Genomic DNA, 20,089 nt, shown 5'->3' with positions numbered 1-20,089 from the left:
GGATCAAGAACTGAATTGTTGAAAGCAATATTTTCAAAGAATTTCTGTTCATCAGAAAACATCTTAAGGAAGATGAAAAGATGTTTCATACTTGTACACTGGTTTGGGACATTTTGGTTATTTCCAGGTTTTTTTCTATTATAAATAGTGCTGCTGTGTATATGCTTATCCATCTTGAATACAATTTTTTTGTCTGGCATGAGGTAGGGAATCAGTGTAATTCTAACCCCAAGGTATAAACTGTAGTATAAGGACGACTGGGTGGCTCAGTTGGTTAAGAGTTGGCCTTCAGCTCAGGTCATGATCTCAGGGTCCTGGGATAGAGCAGGGAGCCTGCTTCTCCCTCTCCCGCCGCCCTCCCGCCCCCACTCATTCTCTCTCTAATAAATAAAATCTTTTTTTAAACAAACAAATAAACACAGATCAAAATAAATAAATAAATAAATAAGATATAAATGTACGGTTTTAATATTAGTGTATAATACTTCTACAAAGAAAGTCTTCAAAACTTTAACACTTAAAAAAATTCCTCTGAACCCAGTTTCTAGTAGCCACACGTTAACATGAGAAACGAACTTAACAATAAGCTAACTTGTTTCCTTAAAATAAAAGATATGTTTCTCATATTAACTGTTCAACCTTAAGACACATGAATATTCTCTTAGTATGGGTTACTTACCGATTGAAAACTTCTCCACAAAAACAAGAGAACAGCAAAAACTCCAATAACACCTGCACATATCACCAATTCCCACGGGAAACCATAGGGATTAGGACCAGGTGTCATATTTTCAGGCAATGCTTCCACAACCTTCAAGACAAAGAAAATTAACTTCTCAAAAATGCACTTTTGATAAAAAGTGTTGATTACAAACTGCTTTCCGTGGAATGTTTGTGTTCCCCCAAAATTCTTATGTTGCAACCTAATCCCCAGTGTGATGGTATTTGGAAGTGGGGCTTTGGGGAGGTGATCATGAAAGTAGAGCCTGCATGGGATTAGTACCCTTTTAAGAGGCCACAGAGACTTCCCTTATGTGAATTATGGTTTAATAAAAAATAATCTTTTAAACTAAAAAGAAAATTTAAAGCAGAACAGGGTTGTGCCATCCTAGCCTCCAGGCCCATGTGGAAAGCATAGTGGTTTTTAGCAAAGAAATCATTCAGGTAAAGATACATTTACAAGACTAGAAACAGTTCTGCAAAATCTGGCTACCCCTCTCCATGCGTTTCTCCATTCACAGTCCTATAAAAACTAAGTTTTGATTATTGCTGTTGTTAGTGAAGAAAAGGAATTGTTGAAAGCTATTGAAAGCAGGTTTCACCCCTCAATCTAAAATCATCTCTTGTTCCACAATATGCTTCTCTTCCTATAAACCCTATCTCTGAATAAGTTGCCATAGACAGAAGCCTGGCAGTCATCCTGGGTTCCTTCTCTCTCTCTCTCTCTCTCTCTCTCTCTCTCTCTCGTTCTCTCTCTCTCATCCTTCACATCCAATCAGCAAAATCCTACCCATTTTAGCTCTTAGCTACTAAATATTTTCCCCATTCAGTACCCTCTTCTTTATCCCTACTTGACTACTCTGTCATCTCCTCCCTACATCATTTCTAGTTTTGTTTTCCTTACATCTAACTTACATGCTACCATCAGGAAGCTATTTAAACCGAAAGTCCAACCAGTGAAATTCTTCGAATGCTCTCCAGCACCTACATCTGGCATCTACTTAGGTCTCCAAGGAGCATTATTGCTCATCATTCCAAGTCCACTCTGTATTCTAGTAAAACAGGCCAAATTCTGTGCACACACAGTGCTGTTACACGTCCCCTCTGCTTAAGCTATTCGGTTACCTTGGAAAGGCTTTCCTAAACACTCAAGAAAATATAATCTCTCCCACCCCTCAATTTCCGTACCACTTTTTGTGTATGCTTCGGTAAGCAGTTCATCAGTTTCTACTTTGTACTATTTTTTTTTTTTTTGCCTTCTCTCCCATAACAGACAGCATGATACCAGTGGCCCAAACTCAGTCCATTTAGATTCTCCACAGAATTGTCATACACACACACACACAATCATTACGTGCACTTGGTTGAATGACTGAATACCATGACAATACTTTTTAATTTAGGTAACAAGAAACCAATCCTCATAACTGACCCAATATTTTAAAAGACTTCAGATTTTTAATGTAAACAGTGTAAAGCACGGGGATATAAATACCCCTAAACATGCAAAGACACCTACAAACACTTAAGAGGGGAAAAATCTATGCAACCTGTTATAAACTGACCTTAAAAAAACTAAAGACATTTTGAGCACTGGGAGTTCAGTATCTCCAGATTTTACATTAGCACGACCTTTTACATTAACACACAGAAAGAAGCGAAGAACAATCTCCCTTATGGTAAAGTATCTCAAAAGAGCGTTATTACAAGAAAACGCAGAATTACAATCCCAACTCCCCGTCCTGGCTTAGATGTCCTTTCAAGACAACGAGAAGTTTCATCTAAAAGGAATTCATTTCCGAGGATCAGTCCTCAAGTTTCTCACAGTCGGGAGAACCACGTGTCATTGACCCCTGTTCAAAAAACGAGTAACATGATGGAAAAGCTAATTCGTTTTAGGAATCCAAAAACATTTAACACACCTTTGCAAAATCCCGCTAGGCAAAAGCTCTCTTCGCCTTCCGGATCTCCAGGTCCCCTTCCAGCGCGCACACACACACACACACACACACACCCAAACCACCCAAGCCGGCTATGAACCTGGCTACTGCCTGGGATACAGGCCAGAGCCCGACAGCAGGTGAGGACTGGCTTCAGGACCTCTAACCACGGCCGCTCAGACCTCTAAGCCAAAGTCTGCTGCTTCCTTCCCCAGGAGGCTCCTGCGACCCCTGGGCCAAGTAACCCTGGTCGCGCCTGAACTCACCCTGCGTAGCTTTTCCAGAACCAGCCCCAAGTACGACTCAGGGGCAGTCCTGGGCCCCTCCATGGCGCCAAGGCTGCCTCAACTGTAGTGGCCGAAGCCAGGGCCTCTCGTAGCCACAACAAGCGGTAGAAACACACCGCGTTCGGTCCGGAACCCAAACCTGCACCCGGCAACAGGAGCAGACCACTGCGCAGCCGGCTGCGGGGGGTTGCTAGAGGGAACGGCACCGACAGGCCTCAAGTGTCCAATGCTGCCCACCCAGAGAGCCTCGCCCCCAGTTATGCTCTACGTCCTGAAGATCCGAAGGTCCAAGCCCGTCCCGCACGAGCCCGCGACCCGCCCTCTCCCCACCGCCCACCCCTCGATTTGGTTTCGGCCAGGCCGCGGCGGGGAGGCGGGGACACGGGGACGCGGTAAGTTTCCCCTCCTTCTTCGCGCGACGTGTCCTTGCCTCGCGTTCTTAAAGGGGCCGGCGCTCTACTTGGCGAAGCCAACCACCCTTGGAAGTCAAGGGGCTCGAGGCAGAGACGGTGGAATTGGGCCTCAGGCTCTGCGCTGTGGTGTGGGGTCGCACAGCCCAGAAGACTAGGGCAGTGGCTCAGGACCTCCTTACATCGGGTGGCCGCGGTAGCGGCGAGGCTTGTCTTGGAGGCCCCTAGGCGTGGAGCCCCACCGGGTGAGCGCTGCACGGCCCCTCAACCCAACGGTGGACGCCAGGTCACGCACCAGCCCCCAGCGCTTTTTTCTGGCAGCCAGTCAAGAGCCTATCTGCACCCCACTAAAGCCCAGCGTACCCCGGGGGACGCTGCCGGCCCAAGGAAAACGGCCGCCGACTTCATTCCGGTCAGAAAATGGTCTGCAGGGCCCGTGCCAGTGCGTCCTGCCAACCGCGTCCGGACTTTGGACTTTGGACAGGAAGGCGTCGGGGGTCAGCTGTGGTTTGGGCAAAGTTTAACCTCTCCCACGCAAGACAACTTCGATCGGGTCTCCTCGGCCCTGAGGAGGATTGCAGGGGTTTACTCACTTCTACCTGGGCACTTCCTAGGCAGAACTGTCTTAAATCCCACGAGCTCCTAGTTACCCAAACGCTAAAGCAAACCCCACGGACCTTGGCTCAGCGACCGGTGTTCTCCTCTGAGAAGGGGAGCTAAAAGTAGCACCTTGCGGTCTAAATTTAGGACCCTATTTTTAGGTCTCTTGAATAAAGTATGGAGTGCTGGATTTGTTCGTGGGAGAGTTTTGGCTGACATAGGTGTAAAGGATAAGCCGTGAGTCTTCCTTGCCAGCAATAATAATCCTCAACCAACTGGGCCTGCTACAAGTCCTCAGTGAAGCAACACAAAAAGAAGCAGATACTTCTTCCTAAACAAATCACCCAAGAGAACTCAATAGTTGAACAAAATCTTAAATCCTTAGGAAAGTTCCCTAATGTAAGCTGGCAGCAACAGAACAATTGTGCCAAAAAGAATCAAAAAATGGCCCAGGTTAACAATGGTTGATTTTTAGGACCAAAATGGGGCCTAGTTGTTTGGAACTCAAAGTGCTCTCTTTTGCCACATCAGCCTGCGGAGTTTCCAGGAACTATCAGTATCAAAACGTAGCAGAAATTGCTTAATAATTCTCCATTTTTAAGGTATTACACAACCTTATATATGTTGGACAGTGTGTATTGGAATTACATTATGTGAATAGCTTAATTCAAGTCAAAAAAGAAGCATAACCAAAATTTTATATTTAAAATGTCAGAGAGTCCTAGAACAATGTATATCAATTAGAGCATTGTATTGATAAAAAAATCTTCACTGTCTGAACATTTTCAGAAAACTCTAGAATCGTAATGTTCAGCTTTCAGGACTTATTTATAACCTAAAACATTTTTTTAATCCTTCTGCCAACCCTAAGGCAGTCTGTGCCCTTTTCCAATTTTTCAGTAATTACCATTCCAAATATTAAAAACATAGATTAGGGACAAAATTATAAATGAAAATTTTTAAAAATCTAAAAGATTCCCCCATAACAAAAACACAGTAAAACTTCAACTCAGTGCCAAATTCAAACCTAATTTCTTTAATGTACACTTAATAGTCATATAGTAACTTACCTCATCCTCTATATCTTCCGATTCCATTTTTTAAGAAGTTCATGTTAAAATATCTTAACGTGTAAATAAAGTTCTACTAAGCACCTCATATCCTTGAGAAAGATTGCAGATTCTCATACATCTGCTACACTCCTGTTTCCACACAGACTGTGATCCTGTTTTGACACTTGTGTGGTAAAGGGGTGCTGTAGGTGGAGTTGTGACTACCAACACAGAATCCAATTTCATGGCCGTCACTCCTGATTAAATATGTTTTTTTTCTAAAATATCATACACATTACTACCCTCATAAAAATCTACAATTGAAAAAGATATCCTGAACTTGATAACTGATAAATATTAAATTTAATGTTTTATTCTATAGTCTATTCATATAGAATACCTGATTTTTACCATGTAAAAGATATTCAAAGATTGTTCTCAAGTAGATATTGGATTTTACTGTCCTATGTAGACCTGATTTAAGGGAAATGGAGAACAAACGCTGTTAGTGTTAGTGACAACTAGTAGGAAGCATCCAAGAACGCTGGAAACATGCTAACCAGTAAACCTTGTCCACAACCTAGAAATTGATTTCCCTTATGAAGGGCCCTGTTGCAAAGCTGTAGGTACCAGTTACACCCATTTAATTAAACAGGCAAGTCATGGCTATCACATACTGAGCCACACTTTCATTCTCTGTACTAGTGATGTAAGAGTTTTTCTCAGAACATATTGAATCAGGAGTTACCTGTTGAACAAGAGCTGGGTACTTTGCTTTGTTAATTCCACATATAAAGGAAGCATTCTAATTAAGAATAGATAAATGATAGAACTCAAAGTGCTTCCTCAGTTACTGAGTAGATAATAAGTAGTATTGCTATTACTTAAACTATTCAAAAAAGGTATGTTGTGTACAAATTCTAACTGAAATCACTAGCAAATAGAAACAATTACCTGAAACATTCAGGCAGAAGAAAAGGAAAACTTTTCACCTAAATTTAATTGGAAAATTGCTCAAATTTTCCATTTACTGCAGCTGTTCAAAGGTATATTATGGGAGCTTAGTAGCTGCACTAAGATTGTTAGAATTCTAGGTCTGGCAGGAATTCTTCAGAACATTTAGTCCAAACATTATGAACTTAAAGCCCTCTAGAGCCATACAGGTGAAACAAATGCAGGAAATGAAGAATTCATGGCTATTAAATGCAAGTACTATTCCTTAAGCTTCTCGTTGCCATATGAAAATGGGAGACTATATATTACAATCTTCTACTTTTTCAAGAGAACCCAGAAATTCAGATTTTTGTATGAACTCACCTTTCAAATATTGGTAATCGGTTCTTAATTTTTTAAACAATGCACAAGTCAGTTTTAACCAGCAGCCTGTCATCTACTCTCAGCTTCTGATTATTTTAAACCTGAGACTGTCCTCCAAAATAAGTAACTTTCCAAGGTCACAAGATAATTACCATAAATTTAAATTCAATATTCCCATGTCTAAAAAATTTCAACCAAAAGGGTTAAAGTAAAATCTGTTTGACTGTATTTACTGAGTCCACAAAAATAAACATACGTCATAGCCTTTATTAAATAAGCACTTTATATGAGAGGTGAATGTGGCATACTAATTTTTTTTTTTATTTAGTAACTTCACTAGTATAATTTGTGGGGGAAGGATTGAAAGGGGAGGGATGTGTCAGTAGGACATGCCAGTGTAGAACTAATTCCATGGGGAGTTGAAAGTTCTATTATGACTTTTTATAATCATCATTATTATTGGTTTTTCTTTTCTCCTATGATGGAGCAGATTTCTAAGTAAAGGTTTTAATCAGTGTCTTTAAGACCAAATCATACAGGGTAAATTAATCACTTCTCTGGGCTTATTTGCCAGGTAATATCAACTCTCTAGAACCTTAGCAAAGAAATAAAGTGAAGAGGAAGCCTCTGAAAGCAAAATGATACATGTCATTAAGCCCAGTTTTCACAGACTCTTAACCACAATCACCACCATCTACCTGGTCACCCAAGCTAGAAACCTGGTAAGTTATCCTCACTTTTCTATTTTCCTCTCCATGCTACATTCAATCCATCATTAAATCCAATGAATTCTATCTACAAAAGATCTATCTAGTTTGTCCTTCCAATCATTTTAACAACCACCATCAGCTATTAGACCAAAGGTTTAAAAGGGTGGCTAGTGGGCCAAACTTGATCCACAGAACATTTTGTCCGACCTGTATGGTATTTCTTCTTAATCTGAATATTTGCCAGCATTCAAAATCAAGAGATTTCACACAAAATATCCAGATTTCCAACTTTTCTTGGAATATCAAAAGATCTGGCAAAACCAGGTTAAAGGTAAATAGTAGCTACATCCTTTGGAGAAAGCATACACACTCCGTTGGTTAGAGTTCTCATCTTTACCTAGGCTTCATTCATTTCATTTGAGTTTATATACCCTGATTTAGACCTTCACCATTTATTTCCTAAACTAATATAATAACTTCTTGACCAAGCCTGCCTTTAGTCTTTACTTGTTCAATCCTTATTTGATAATGTTGACAGGTAGACTTTATAAATGAAACTTTTTCATTTCACTCCCTGCTTAAAATTCTTCAATAGTGCCCCATCATCTACAAGATAGAGTTCACCTTCCTATTATAACATCTGAAGCTATTCTTGATTCAATCCCTGTGTAATCTTCATTATCATCCTATATTCAATCAAACTGAATTGCTTATAGTTCGCCAAAAATACCTTGATCTCTCCAACTTCTTTACCTTTAAAAAATGCTCTCTCCTCCACCTAGAATGCAGAACCTTTCTTTGTCTGGCTAACTCCTCTTCCTTCAAGGTAAGCTCAAGTATGATCTCCTCTGAGACACTTTCCCAGGGCCTTCTTCCCCACCATCTCTACCTACCACTTCCAGTCAGTCTACTAGGGCATCAGTAGGCTGATCAGTCTATCACAGCATCCTATGGCTATTACAGCACTGTATTATAATTACTGCTTTTTTTACCTATGTCCTCCAACTACAGTAAGCTCCTTAAAGCTGCCACTGGTAAATTTCATCTTAAAATGTAAGTAAGAAGATAAAAGTGCTTCTTCAATTATTTATATGTTAGCAGTAGATGAGAAAAGGAAGTAACATTTGTAAAAGGCCTTCTATGTAAAGTACTATAGCTAAGTCCTTGGCAATATCTCATTTACAATAAATGAGATAGGATTTAATAGGATTTACAATAAAAAGTGGAATTTTAGCTATGGCTTGGTTAAATTTTGAGATACTAGTTGCTTTTGTAGGATTCTCACACCATTTTGAGATTACAGCTATCGCTCCAATACTATTAAGATTTAAGATTCATTTTAGCTCATATTATTTCCAAGTTAGTTCACTTAGCATAATTTTCCCTGATTTGAAAAAAAAAAAGGGAAGAAATTAGAAAAAAAACGTTGAAGATTAACAAAACTTAAGGAAAGGTTAAAAAAAAAATCCTTAACAATATCCGTGCAACAAAACGTTCATGTAAGAGAAATCTTACAGGTAAGATTTTATGGAAAGAGAAACATTATGTAACATTTGCATAGGGAGGATTCCCTCAAACATCATTTTCAACTGCTCCTATATTTAGAAAAATAGGTAAAATTACTGCAAAAGATTTAAAAGGTCAACTTACCCTTTCTGTAAGAATTACAATTGATGAAAATGCAGAATTCATGAAATCACAAATGTCAATTTGAAATAAATATTTCAGAATTTGATACTCAGAAGCATCTTCTGTGAATTTATAAATAGAAAGTTAACACTTAATGTGATATAACGTTTGAATCTAATTTCTTCCTTAATTGCTGCATTAAAAAACTTTTTCTTACCTTCTTGAGAAGACAAAAAGTAACCAGTTGAAACCATTTGACTATTTGGCAGGATATTTTCCACAGATCTGTCTATTTCCGCCTGAGTAGATCCTTCAGTACCTAGTGATGTTTCTGATTTTTCATCATTATTTTTAGAAGACAGAGTTTTGAAATGTACTTCTTTATGAATCCTCCCAGGTGACTCTATTTTAGAAGCCATATCTGCAAATAAAATTAGAAATGTTTGGGTTTTTTAAGACTTATTTATTTTAAAGAGAGAGAGAAAGAGCACGTGTGTGCATTGGGAGAGGGACAGAGGGAGGGAATCTTCAAGCAGACTCCCCGCTAAGTGGGGAGCCCCACATGGGGCTTCACATGGGGCACCATGCAGGGCTCAATCCCACAATCCATGAGATCATTACCTGAGTCAAAACCAAGATTTGGACACTCAACCAACTGAACCACCCAGGCACCCCTGGAGTTCTTTTAATACCTGCTTTGTTGCGGGCTTCCCTTTTGTTTTCTAGGCAGGACATTCTTTGAATTTTTGTGGTCATTGTGACATTTCTTTATGGAATGAATTCACTAAAACATAAATTGCGGCCTCCTAATGTAATAAATTACCATGCTTAGTGACTTAAACAATACAAATATATTCTCTTAGATTTCTGGAGATCAAAAGTCCCAAAACCAAGGTGTTGGCAAGGCTGTGTTCCTTCTGTAGGCTCTAGAGGAGAATCTATGTCCTTGTCTTTTCTGCCTTCTGGAGGCCACCTGCATCCCTTAGCTCATGGCCCCTTCTTTCATTTTCAAAGATAGCACTGCAGCATCTTCTAACCTCTCCCTTACTCTGACTCTCCTTCCTTCCACCTTTAACAAACGTTGTGATTATATTGGGCCCACTAAGATATTCTCTCCATCTCAGGATGCTTAATTTAAGCACGTCTGAAGGTCCTTTGTGCCATGTCAAGTAACATAGTCACAGGGTCTGGGAATTAAGACATGAACATCTTTGAATGGTCATTATTCAGCCTATCACAATGCCTTTTCTTTATTCTTTTACCAAGGAAGAATTTTTAAAACTGTATACAATTCTATTCTCTACATTGCCTTTTTGTCCTAAAAACTATTTTAAAAAAAACTAACATAACTGTTAACAACTCTGTTGTGCTACCTAAGCTTATGACTAAGAGTAAGACATTAAATAGCTCTCTATAGGATTTCATTCCTCTTAGATACATTTATTACCCAAGAAAGTGTAATATTTAAATACCATTACAAAAATATATATCCCTGCCATTCAAGAAAATTGGTAAGATAGGGGCGCCTGGGTGGCACAGCGGTTAAGCGTCTGCCTTCGGCTCAGGGCGTGATCCTGCCGTTGTGGGATCGAGCCCCACATCAGGCTCCTCCGCTATGAGCCTGCTTCTTCCTCTCCCACTCCCCCTGCTTGTGTTCCCTCTCTCGCTGGCTGTCTCTATCTCTGTCGAATAAATAAATAAAATCTTTAAAAAAAAAAAAAGAAAATTGGTAAGATAGATTATTCTTACTTTATCTGTTAGAGAACCAGAAAGAGTCAAAGTGACCAATATCATTTACAAGATCTACAGCCTACCGTTTTTTAATTCAAAAGGATTAATTAAAAAAACCAGTAAGACACTACTACATCATGACACTGTCACGCAGGGCTTTTAACACAAGACTTGCTCTACAATACTGAAGGGACATAAAACCCAAATTGATTCAGAAGCATAGCAATTAAGAAATAAAACAACGAAAGCAAATTTCTTTTAATGAGAACTCAGAATCAAACTTCAGAGGGACTCTACATGATACTTCCATTTGGGGACTTGACACAAAAAATTATTTAAACTACTATGAGTAGGTGGCCACAGCCACCTTCAAATGAATCTTCAGATTGGAAAATAGGGTTTCACCACCTGTTGGGGATAAATTGCAAATGGAAGAATTTAGTACAGTCAGTAACTATTTCGATGACCACTTCGTCTGGATACTTTCCGTAACGACTCTGCTGGTTGCTGGAATCACCATATCCACAGCAGTTATTGTAACCAGCGTAATCATATCCTACATAACCACCTATTCTATTTAATAAATAGAACAAACTGAGCCAGTTACACAAAGAAAGGCAATATTAAAACTTACAGCAATTTATTTCCAAGTTCTGCAATCTAGTCCACTGGATTGTGCATATCTACAACACATATTTGCCAGTATGTGCTATTAAATATAAAAGCCATTATCATTCAGTTTTTTTTTAAGATTTTATCTATTTATTTTAGAGAGAGAGAGAGCACGCAAGCATGAGAGGGGCGAGGGGCAGAGAAAGGGGGAGAAGCAGACTCCTCCCTGAGTGCAAAACCTGACACAGGGCTCAATCCCAGAACCCTGAGATCATGACCCAAGCAGAAGCCAGACCCTTAACCACCTGAGCCACCCAGGCACCCCCTCTCTCAAACTTTAAATGAGATTGCTCCAAAAATGGAAGAACCACCCACTACCAAAGAAACTGATTAGCCGTTTGCACAGAAAGATATCCATAAGCTTAGGATATTTGAAACAAATTTGAAAATGACAACATACCAATCAAATGTTAGGTATTGTACTTTTTCCACTCTCTTGCAACTTTGTTAATTTCAAAGTCAATCTTTGTTTCCTCCTTCATCCCATCTCCAGTATATTATTATATAGCATATCATATTATCCCGTAGGTATATTAGAAGAAACAGTGAATAAATAGAAGCTTTTTAAATCCTAAAATCAGATACATCCTTTATATTAAGTGAAAATTTTGAATGAGAGCAATCCTTATTGGCTAGTAATTATAGGATGTCTTATATTTTAAAGTAAATTATTTACTAATTTATTAGAGTGTGTTGTGTAAAACAAATATAGATAATGTAAGTTCAAACTATATTCTTGACATCATTATTTACGTTATTTTAGCAATTAAGCAAAGATTGACGGCATTAAAATAACATTTTGTTTGTTTATGTTGGCTCAGTAGAGGGAAAATGCAGATATTTTAAGCAGAATATAAAAGTAAAAAACTTCAAGATATTCTCATTTGACTGTTAGTAAAATACATGCTTCCATGAGTATACACACGTATATGCTTATTTTCTCTTTCAGACCCAATAACAGCATAAAGTTGTGCTGAGAAATCAAATTAAAATCAATAGTAAATTGTAGTTTGGATTTCATAACTATGCTATGAATGTGTCTGGCAAAGGCAAAAGTACACGTTTCCTTAATTTGGTGATCTCAGGAAATTCACATATTGCTTCAATGAGTGCCATAAATTTCTGAGAAGGAACTGAAGAAATTATAAATCTTATCACCGCTTTTTTTTACAGAAGTCATAAATCTGTACTGGCAGAGAAAAATTTTATATTATCCAACTGATAATATGATCACTAGGGAAAATGTAAGTTTCATTTTGAATTTCAGTGTAACAAGGCTGATAGAGATTTAAATAAGATATTCCTGATTTTTCTGACTTTATGCAACATATTAAATATTTAAATGATTTATACCTTTAAATGATAATATACCTGAGTTCAAATTTAGAATGAAAATGTATATGCACATCTTTTGAGAACCTTCATTTAAAAAGGATTATCTGGGGGGCACCTGGGTGGCACAGCGGTTAAGCGTCTGCCTTCGGCTCGGCGTGATCCTGGCGTTATGGGATCAAGCCCCACATCAGGCTCCTCCACTGTGAGCCTGCTTCTTCCTCTCCCACTCCCCCTGCTTGTGTTCCCTCTCTCGCTGGCTGTCTCTATCTCTGTCGAATAAATAAATAAAATCTTAAAAAAATAAAAATAAAAAAGGATTATCTGGGGCCCCTGGATGGCTCAGTTGGTTAAGCATCTGACTTCGGCTCAGGTCGTGATCTGGGGATCCTGGGATTGAGCCGTGAGTTGGGCTCCCTGCTCAGTGGGGAATTTGCTCCTCCATTTCTCTTTGCCCCTCTCCCCAACTTGTGCTCTCTCTCTCAAATAAATAAATAAAATCCTAAAAAATAATAAAATAAAAAATAAAAATAAAAAGGATTATCCTTCCCAAAATTAATTGAAAAAAATTTTAATTTGAACCATGTCAGAATTTCCCACATTTTTATTGTTGCATCATATACTCATGTGCATACCATATCAAATAGCCATTTATTTTAAGACAATTCAATTTTCAAACACATTTGATTGAATTAACTAATCAGAGTTAAAGGGAAAAAAAGGTCATGGAGCTCGGGTGGCTCGGTGGGTTAATCAGCTGCCTTCAGCCCAAGTCATGATCCCAGATTCCTAGGATCAAGCCTGCATCTGGTTCCTTACTCAGCAGGAGGCTATTTCTCCCTCTCCCTCTGCTTGCCATGCCCCCTCCTTCTTTTTTTCTCTCTCTGTCAAATAAATAAAATCTTTTAAAAACTAAAAAAGGGGAAAAAAGTTCTAACCAGTCCTAGCCTGAAGTATAGTATTCAGGTAAACTGTGGGATTTACTTCTCAGTTACTTTTTAAAACAAGGATAGGAAAGTATGAGTGTAGTTCTGAAAAGCAGTATTGAGGATTATTACTAAGTGAATTATACAGTGTCTAATATTGCACTTTCAATTATGAATTTAACATAACACTTTCATGCTGCCATTTATTTGGCATTGTTCAAAAGATGAAAGTCCCAAGTAAGCAAACACATATCAGTAATTTAATAATGCCACCCGTGGACATTAAAGTTAAAAATAATCAATCAGAGGTGTGTGGGTGGCTCGGTTGGTTAAGTTTCTTGGTTTCAGCTCAGGTCTTCATCTAAAACAATTTTTTAAAGGGGCGCCTGGGTGGCTCAGTCGGTTAAATGTCTGCCTTTGGCTCTGGACATGATCTCAGGGTCCTGGGATGGAACCCCATGTTGGGTTTCCTGCTCAGCGGGGCTTGCTTCTCCCTCTCCCTTAGCCCCTCCCCCCCAACTCATGCTCTCCCGGTCTCTCTCTCAAATAAATAAAATCTTTAATAAATAAAATATTGTTTTAACTGCATTTAAAGTAAATATATGTGTTAAGAGAAATGAATACTTCCTACAGTATTTCTATATTTAATTAATTAATTTAATTAATGTCAGGGTATTATTTTCACATGACTTAAACCTAAGGTTTTAGATTTACATTAGCTATAGATATGCCTTTCATACAATTGTTAAAAACAGAATTTTAAGTCAAATAAAATAATGAAGAACTTTTCATATTTAACTATACTAAGGGAACTCATTATTTTAAATAAGTTCAACTGGAGTCCTTTTGTAAAATAGCTATTAATATTGTGATATAAATAAATGTTCCCTAATTTATCTGTTTTGTAAATACCTATATCAGTATATTAGTTTTTCTGTAAATCTGGTTATCTCAGGTCTCAGACTTTCATAAATCTTGATTTAAGGTCAATAATTCATTTTTTTATACACTCTTTCTGATTAAGGCAAATTTTCATTTGCTATTTCCTAAAAGAGTTGTTGAAATTATCTGAAAATTTTGGCTGTTGTAGCTATTTCTCCAATGGCCAAAAAATAGGGACTATGGCTTTATCTGAATTCCTTTTAGTATTTCTTTTTAAAAACAAATTTTGCATGATACCAGGTTATTTTCCATTTAATTAATATAATATTTTGGAATAAGATATTTTGTTTATATAGAATGACATATCTTTTTTAGAAACTTGAAGGAATTTCTGACTATTTTCATGAAAGTCCCTCAAAACTAGTTATAATTGCATAAATGCCCTATTCTCATTTGATTGTTCTCCAAGTTTTCATATTTAGAAATTCCCTTAGCATCACTATATGAAATAATAAAGTGATATTTAGTTCCACCGAAGTGATATTCAGGTTGTCCTTGAGTTTCTATACATATACTCTAAAATATTTTCACATATCTATATTTTGTATCTTCCCTATTTCTGGACCTGATATTGTTTTGCTTTATCTTAGTCTCACTTATTCTTCCCAATTACTCTTATCTGCTTTTTCACAAATATTCCTTTAGGATCTAACAAGTGTCGAACAAAATAATTTCCTCTTTAGCCTTTAGCAGTCTAGGGCTTTAATATTTTAGTCATTAAAAAGCATCGCACCTACGCCTTTCTCATTTAGAAAAGGGTAAGAATCTAAGTCTACGTTCTGGTTAAGGATATTAATTAAGTAAAGAGCGCACATTTTGGAGAATATTAAGAAATGACATATAGTTCTTCTGGAAATTCAAGAAAATCAACCATTTCTGATAGAAATAAATCTGTTTCCTTTTGAGTTTGCAACACTTTTGACCTCTTGTTGTGAAAGGCTATGTGTCATTCTAGGGTTCAATCGTTTCTGTATTATTGGCCAGTATTTGCAGAGTTCCTAATCTGTCCATCAGAGAGACATCAGAATGGAAGTGTGGGGAAGTCATGTTATATAATTCTTTACTTAAAACACAATCCACGCATTTTTAATCATAGAAATGGCTAGATACCTAGACAGCTACATCTAGAAGTATCGTCTGATACTCTGCCCTCTTCCATTGCCTACCTTTGAGCTCCCAGAATTGAAAGAAAACCATTCAAATATAGTTATATTGGGAAGGTGTTAATGAGCTAAAAACTTAATGTAAATGAGCAGAAAGAAATCCTCATTTACCAAAATAGAAAGTCGATGGACATCATCTAATATAGATTAACCAAAGCCAAACAATATAAAGGTTTTCTTTAGAAAAAAGAGATAAATACTAAAAGAAATTTGTTTCAGAAAGAAAGAAAGAAAGGAAGGAAGGAAGGAAGGAAGGAAGGAAGGAAGGAAGGAAGAAAGAAAGAAAGAAAGAAAGAAAGAAAGAAAGAAAGAAAGAAAGAAAGAAAGAAAAGGAAGAAAGGGAAAGAAAGAAAAGAAATAAATTACTGTCCCTGGAACACATGTGAGAGTAGAGATGGACAGAGGGAACAGAAATTGCTTTTGTTTAAAAAGAAAAAAAAAAGGCTTAGTAATATTTGTATGTTTAAACCTGTTTACATATACTACGTAAATAAAAATAAAAACTTATTGTAAACTACCTTAAGATCTTCTTGGAACATCTATGTATCTCCAGTCATTCTTTCTTCCTTGGCATTTTATTTTATACTATTAAGAGATCTAAGACCCAGAGTAAACTGGAAATTAATAAAAGGGTAGTTGATAAGATTGTTGATTATTGAGTATTTTGAGAAACATGGATTTCTGGACTTTTTCATCCGATTTGTACTTATAAGAATAAACTATGTTTAAAAAATTAAATTATATTAGGGGTGCCTGGGTGGCTCAGTCAGTTAAGCATCTGCCTTCAGCTCAGGTCATGATCCCAGGGTCCTGGGATCGAGTTCCACATCCCTGCTCAGCAGAGATCTTCTCCCTCTCCCTCTGCTGCTCCCCCTGCTTGTGCTCTCTCTCTGTCAAATAAATAAATAAATACAATTTTAAATAAATACATACATACATACATACTTACATAAAATTATAGATATTTTATACCAACCTGACTGACTGGATCTGCTTTTCAGCATCATAACTTTCATATTATCTGTGTGATAATTTTCAGCTGAAAATTCTTCTGTTTCATCATTTTCAATTACATTATTTTCATCATTTTCATCCTGTATCTGTTTGGAAAATGGCAATTCCGTTTCCTTGGGAATGTCCTGGAATTTCCAAGGGTTGTCAAAATTATATAACAACTTTTTTAAATATGGTATGGTATCAGAATCATCTGTTTTCTCTAGGACTCTTTCCTTGCCTACTTGATCTTCAGTTTCCATAATTTTTATTGTTTTTGTTTCTTGTTCCTTATCAGGGTCAAATTCACTTGTTGGAAGATGTTCATGTTTATCTCCCCCACCTCCTTCTTCACTTTTTCCATCATCTGATATAATTTTATCTTCATTGGTATATACAAAGTCTAGCATACCAAAACCAAAATCAAACCAACTTGGCTTGAGAATTGAGGTATCATTGACGATTGTGTCTTCTTTTTCTGTTAATATTTCTGTGCATGGAACTGTGGGTTCTTCCTCAGATGATAGGGAATTAGGAACATCTTGTAGTGGTGGATTGCTTTCTTTGGACAATAATTCAAGTCCTGTATCCTCACCTCCAAAACCTAAATAACTTTTAAAACTACCCCCAAACCAACCAGTGGCTTCAGGACTGATAACGGTCTCTGATTCAGAACCTAGTTCGGACTGTTTCTTTGGCACTGGATTGAATTCCAGTGCAGGTTCTTCTGTTTGGGGTTCATCATTATTTAATTCCTCTAGGTCCTTCTCATCTTCTCCTGCTATTTTTCTACTTTGAAATGAGCTTTCTTGTAGAGGTTCAATAACTGATTCAAAAGTCTTCCCTTCAGCTAGTTCCCTTCCAAATCCAAACCAAGCTTTCACTTCAGGCGAGGATGGCAGGATGTGATCCACTTTTGAAACAGAATCCTCTTGCATACTTCCAGCTTCCACTCCTTCCCAGTCTTTTGATTCACTAGTACTTCTGATATCTTCAGGAGCCTCTGATGCAGGAAACTGATCTTCAAACAAAGTACTTTCAGAAGTTGGATAAAATCCAGATTCTGTCTGAAAATCACTTTCATATACACTAGATTTTTGGTCTTTATCTTCTTCATATGGATATATATTTTTGCCATCATCACTGTTTAATTCACTGTCTTCATTTTCAAAAGTGTAACTTACTCCAAGAAGACAAAGAAAATCAGATTCCTGTAAGAGAAAAATTGACTGACATAAATATACTAAAATTCCTTGTTTCTCCCTAAATCACTTAAAATAGATGACTATGATTTTCCCAAGGCCATACAGCTAGCTCGGTAGCACAACAAACACTAAAATCAGCTCTCCTAATCTCAAACATTTATATCACAACTGACTCAGGGTCAGTGATAAAAATCTAAATGAAAAATCTAGGCTTTGAGTATATTCTGAAAATAAACTCTTGATAAAAAGGCATACAGGTCCACAAAGTCTTGCTTCTTTTAAGAGTGCACTAACCAAACACATGCAGCTGTGTGGTGGTTTGAGAGAGGGGAATTTCACAGCACATAGTGACAGCTCAGACAGCCCAGAGACTCTAAAGCATGAAAGCCTTGTTAAAAGTTGCACTTCATTTAGACTTCTTTTACTGAGATATTGTACATAGACAACTGCGGTGGGGAATCCTCTTGTTCAGCTCACAGAATAGATCGTCAAGAAGAAAAACGGTGACGTTAATATTTTTTTTTAATTTTATTTTAAGGAGGCTCCACACCCAATGTGGGGCTTGAACTCATGACCTGGAGATCAAGAGTTGCACGCTCTACCGACTGAGCCAGCCAGGTGCCCCAAAGTTATTATTTTTTTAATCTGAAGGTATGAAACAGTGATATGTGCTGCTCTTTGGATATGATCATTATGAAATGAGAATAAAGTTCAGAATTCTTTAAAAGTAAACTTCAAAATTGAAATTTTACAATGTTTTAGGCACTGCAGTATAATATGTGATTGAGAACAGACTCCGGAGCCAACCATCTAGGTTTAAATCCTGACCCTGCCATTTACTAGCTCTTTGAACTTGGGTGAATTATATGACCTTTCTATGCCTCAGTCTCCTCATCTGTAAAATGAGGATAATGACAGTACCTACCTTATGGGGTGTTGTGTTGTGAGGATTAAATGAATAAAGTGCTTAGAATAGTAACTGTCTAGAGTAAACACTAGCTTAACCTAGCCCAAATTACACCACCCCAGATGAGCCAGTAATGGTAAGGGTAAAAAGGCCCCACACCTTGCCTCTATTCAAGGCAACTCTGAAAGGCCATCTCAGGTTCAGAGTTCCTTATGGAATCAACTGAGACTTTTGTTGCAACTGCATCACAGTTCAACTTCTCTGCCCAATCCTGCTTTTTCTTTTGATCCCTCACAGGTGTTACTCCTAAGAGTACTCCCTGGTAAAGCTCTTGCATGCAAAGGTCCACCTCAGAGTCTATTTCCCAGAGAACTTGACCTAAGAATGTAGGGCTTCTGTATGCTTACTATATGCTATACACAGTTCTAGGTGCTTAAACTCTACAGTAAACAAAAGGAAAAAAAAGTAATTATGAATTGTGATAAGTGCTATGGAGGAAATAAACAGGAATCTGTGATTAAGATGCAGTAATTCCACGAGAATCATCATGGAAGGCCTCTCTGAGGCACTGATGTTTACATGGCCATGTAAAGGATAAGAAGGAACTAGCTACGTGAAAAACCTGGGGAAAGCATTTGAACCTGAAGGAGAAGCCTGTTTGGGTCTCTGGGCTAGGAAAGTATTTGGCAAGTTCTAAGAACAGTCAACAGGCGAGTGTGGCCAGGAGCATAGTAAGTGAGGGGAGGGCAGTGTCAGGGTCATTGGGAGGGAGGTGGAGGACAGGAGCAGATCATGTAGAGCCACGGTAGGGAGTCAGGTCTTGATTCTAGGTTCAATGGAAAGCCATTAACAGGCTTTAAACCAAAGGAATGACATCTGAAGTTTTTTTGTTTTGTTTTGTTTTTTGGTTTGTTTTGTTTTTTGGGGTTTTTTTGGTTTTGTTTTGGTTTTGGTTTTGTTCTTATGAGATCCATCGCTGTTTGGAGAATGTATTGGAAGAGGACAAAAGTAGAGGCAAGGAGGCCAATATTGCAGTATTCTAATCAAGAGATAATGAAGCCTTGGATTAGACCTATGGGGAAAGTGAAAATGACGAGAAGACAATATATTCCATATATATTTTGGAGATAAAACTGACAGGACCAGTAATTATACATTAAATTGACTGTTAATCCCAGAATTTATGCTGGGAAGGAGCCAGATAATAGACAGTTTGCTTGACTAGGCTAACTTACTTCACATTGACCTTATTTAACGTAAGTTGCCTTAACCTGGAATCTGAATGAAATGGGCTAATCAAACTTACATATTGAAAAGTCACCTTCTGATTCCTTTTCTCATTATCAACCCCAACATTATCAAACCCAGCAATATCAAGCTCATTTAAAATTCAACAGAAAAAGAAATTGTACAGATATGAGACCTAGAGAGAGTGATGGGAAATAAATTTTGTCTCAGTAGGATAATAACATTAGTAATAATATCTAATACTTTTATAGCACACGTGTTATTCTATATACTTATGTTCATCTTTCCCCAATAAATCATGAAGT

General features: G+C 37.6%; 1 protein-coding gene across 6 annotated transcripts in view; it reads right to left on the bottom strand.

Annotated features, from left to right (window-relative positions):
- The window catches only part of MIA2 (MIA SH3 domain ER export factor 2), an 80,192-nt gene that overhangs the window by 54,570 nt on the left and 5,533 nt on the right, over nucleotides 1-20,089 (bottom strand). For 2 of the 6 annotated variants that reach the window (XM_008693831.2, XM_040620856.1), the window contains exons 1-2: nucleotides 5,028-5,173; nucleotides 680-811 (exon numbers count right to left, since the gene is read on the bottom strand). In XM_008693831.2, the coding sequence (XP_008692053.1) occupies nucleotides 680-811; nucleotides 5,028-5,054 (159 nt within the window). In that variant the 5' untranslated portion in view covers nucleotides 5,055-5,173. Of the gene's footprint in view, nucleotides 1-679; nucleotides 812-2,926; nucleotides 3,262-3,720; nucleotides 4,095-5,027; nucleotides 5,174-8,686; nucleotides 8,788-8,882; nucleotides 9,087-16,407; nucleotides 17,636-20,089 lie in introns of those variants that run through there. The other 4 variants (XM_040620855.1, XM_008693822.2, XM_008693835.2 and 1 more) reach the window with 4 other exon arrangements.

Source organism: Ursus maritimus, unplaced genomic scaffold (assembly GCF_017311325.1).
Source record: "Ursus maritimus isolate PB19 unplaced genomic scaffold, ASM1731132v1 scaffold_36, whole genome shotgun sequence".
Taxonomy (NCBI): domain Eukaryota; kingdom Metazoa; phylum Chordata; class Mammalia; order Carnivora; family Ursidae; genus Ursus; species Ursus maritimus.
Note: the sequence above shows the minus strand (reverse complement) of the source record. Positions and strands in the feature narration are given on the sequence as shown.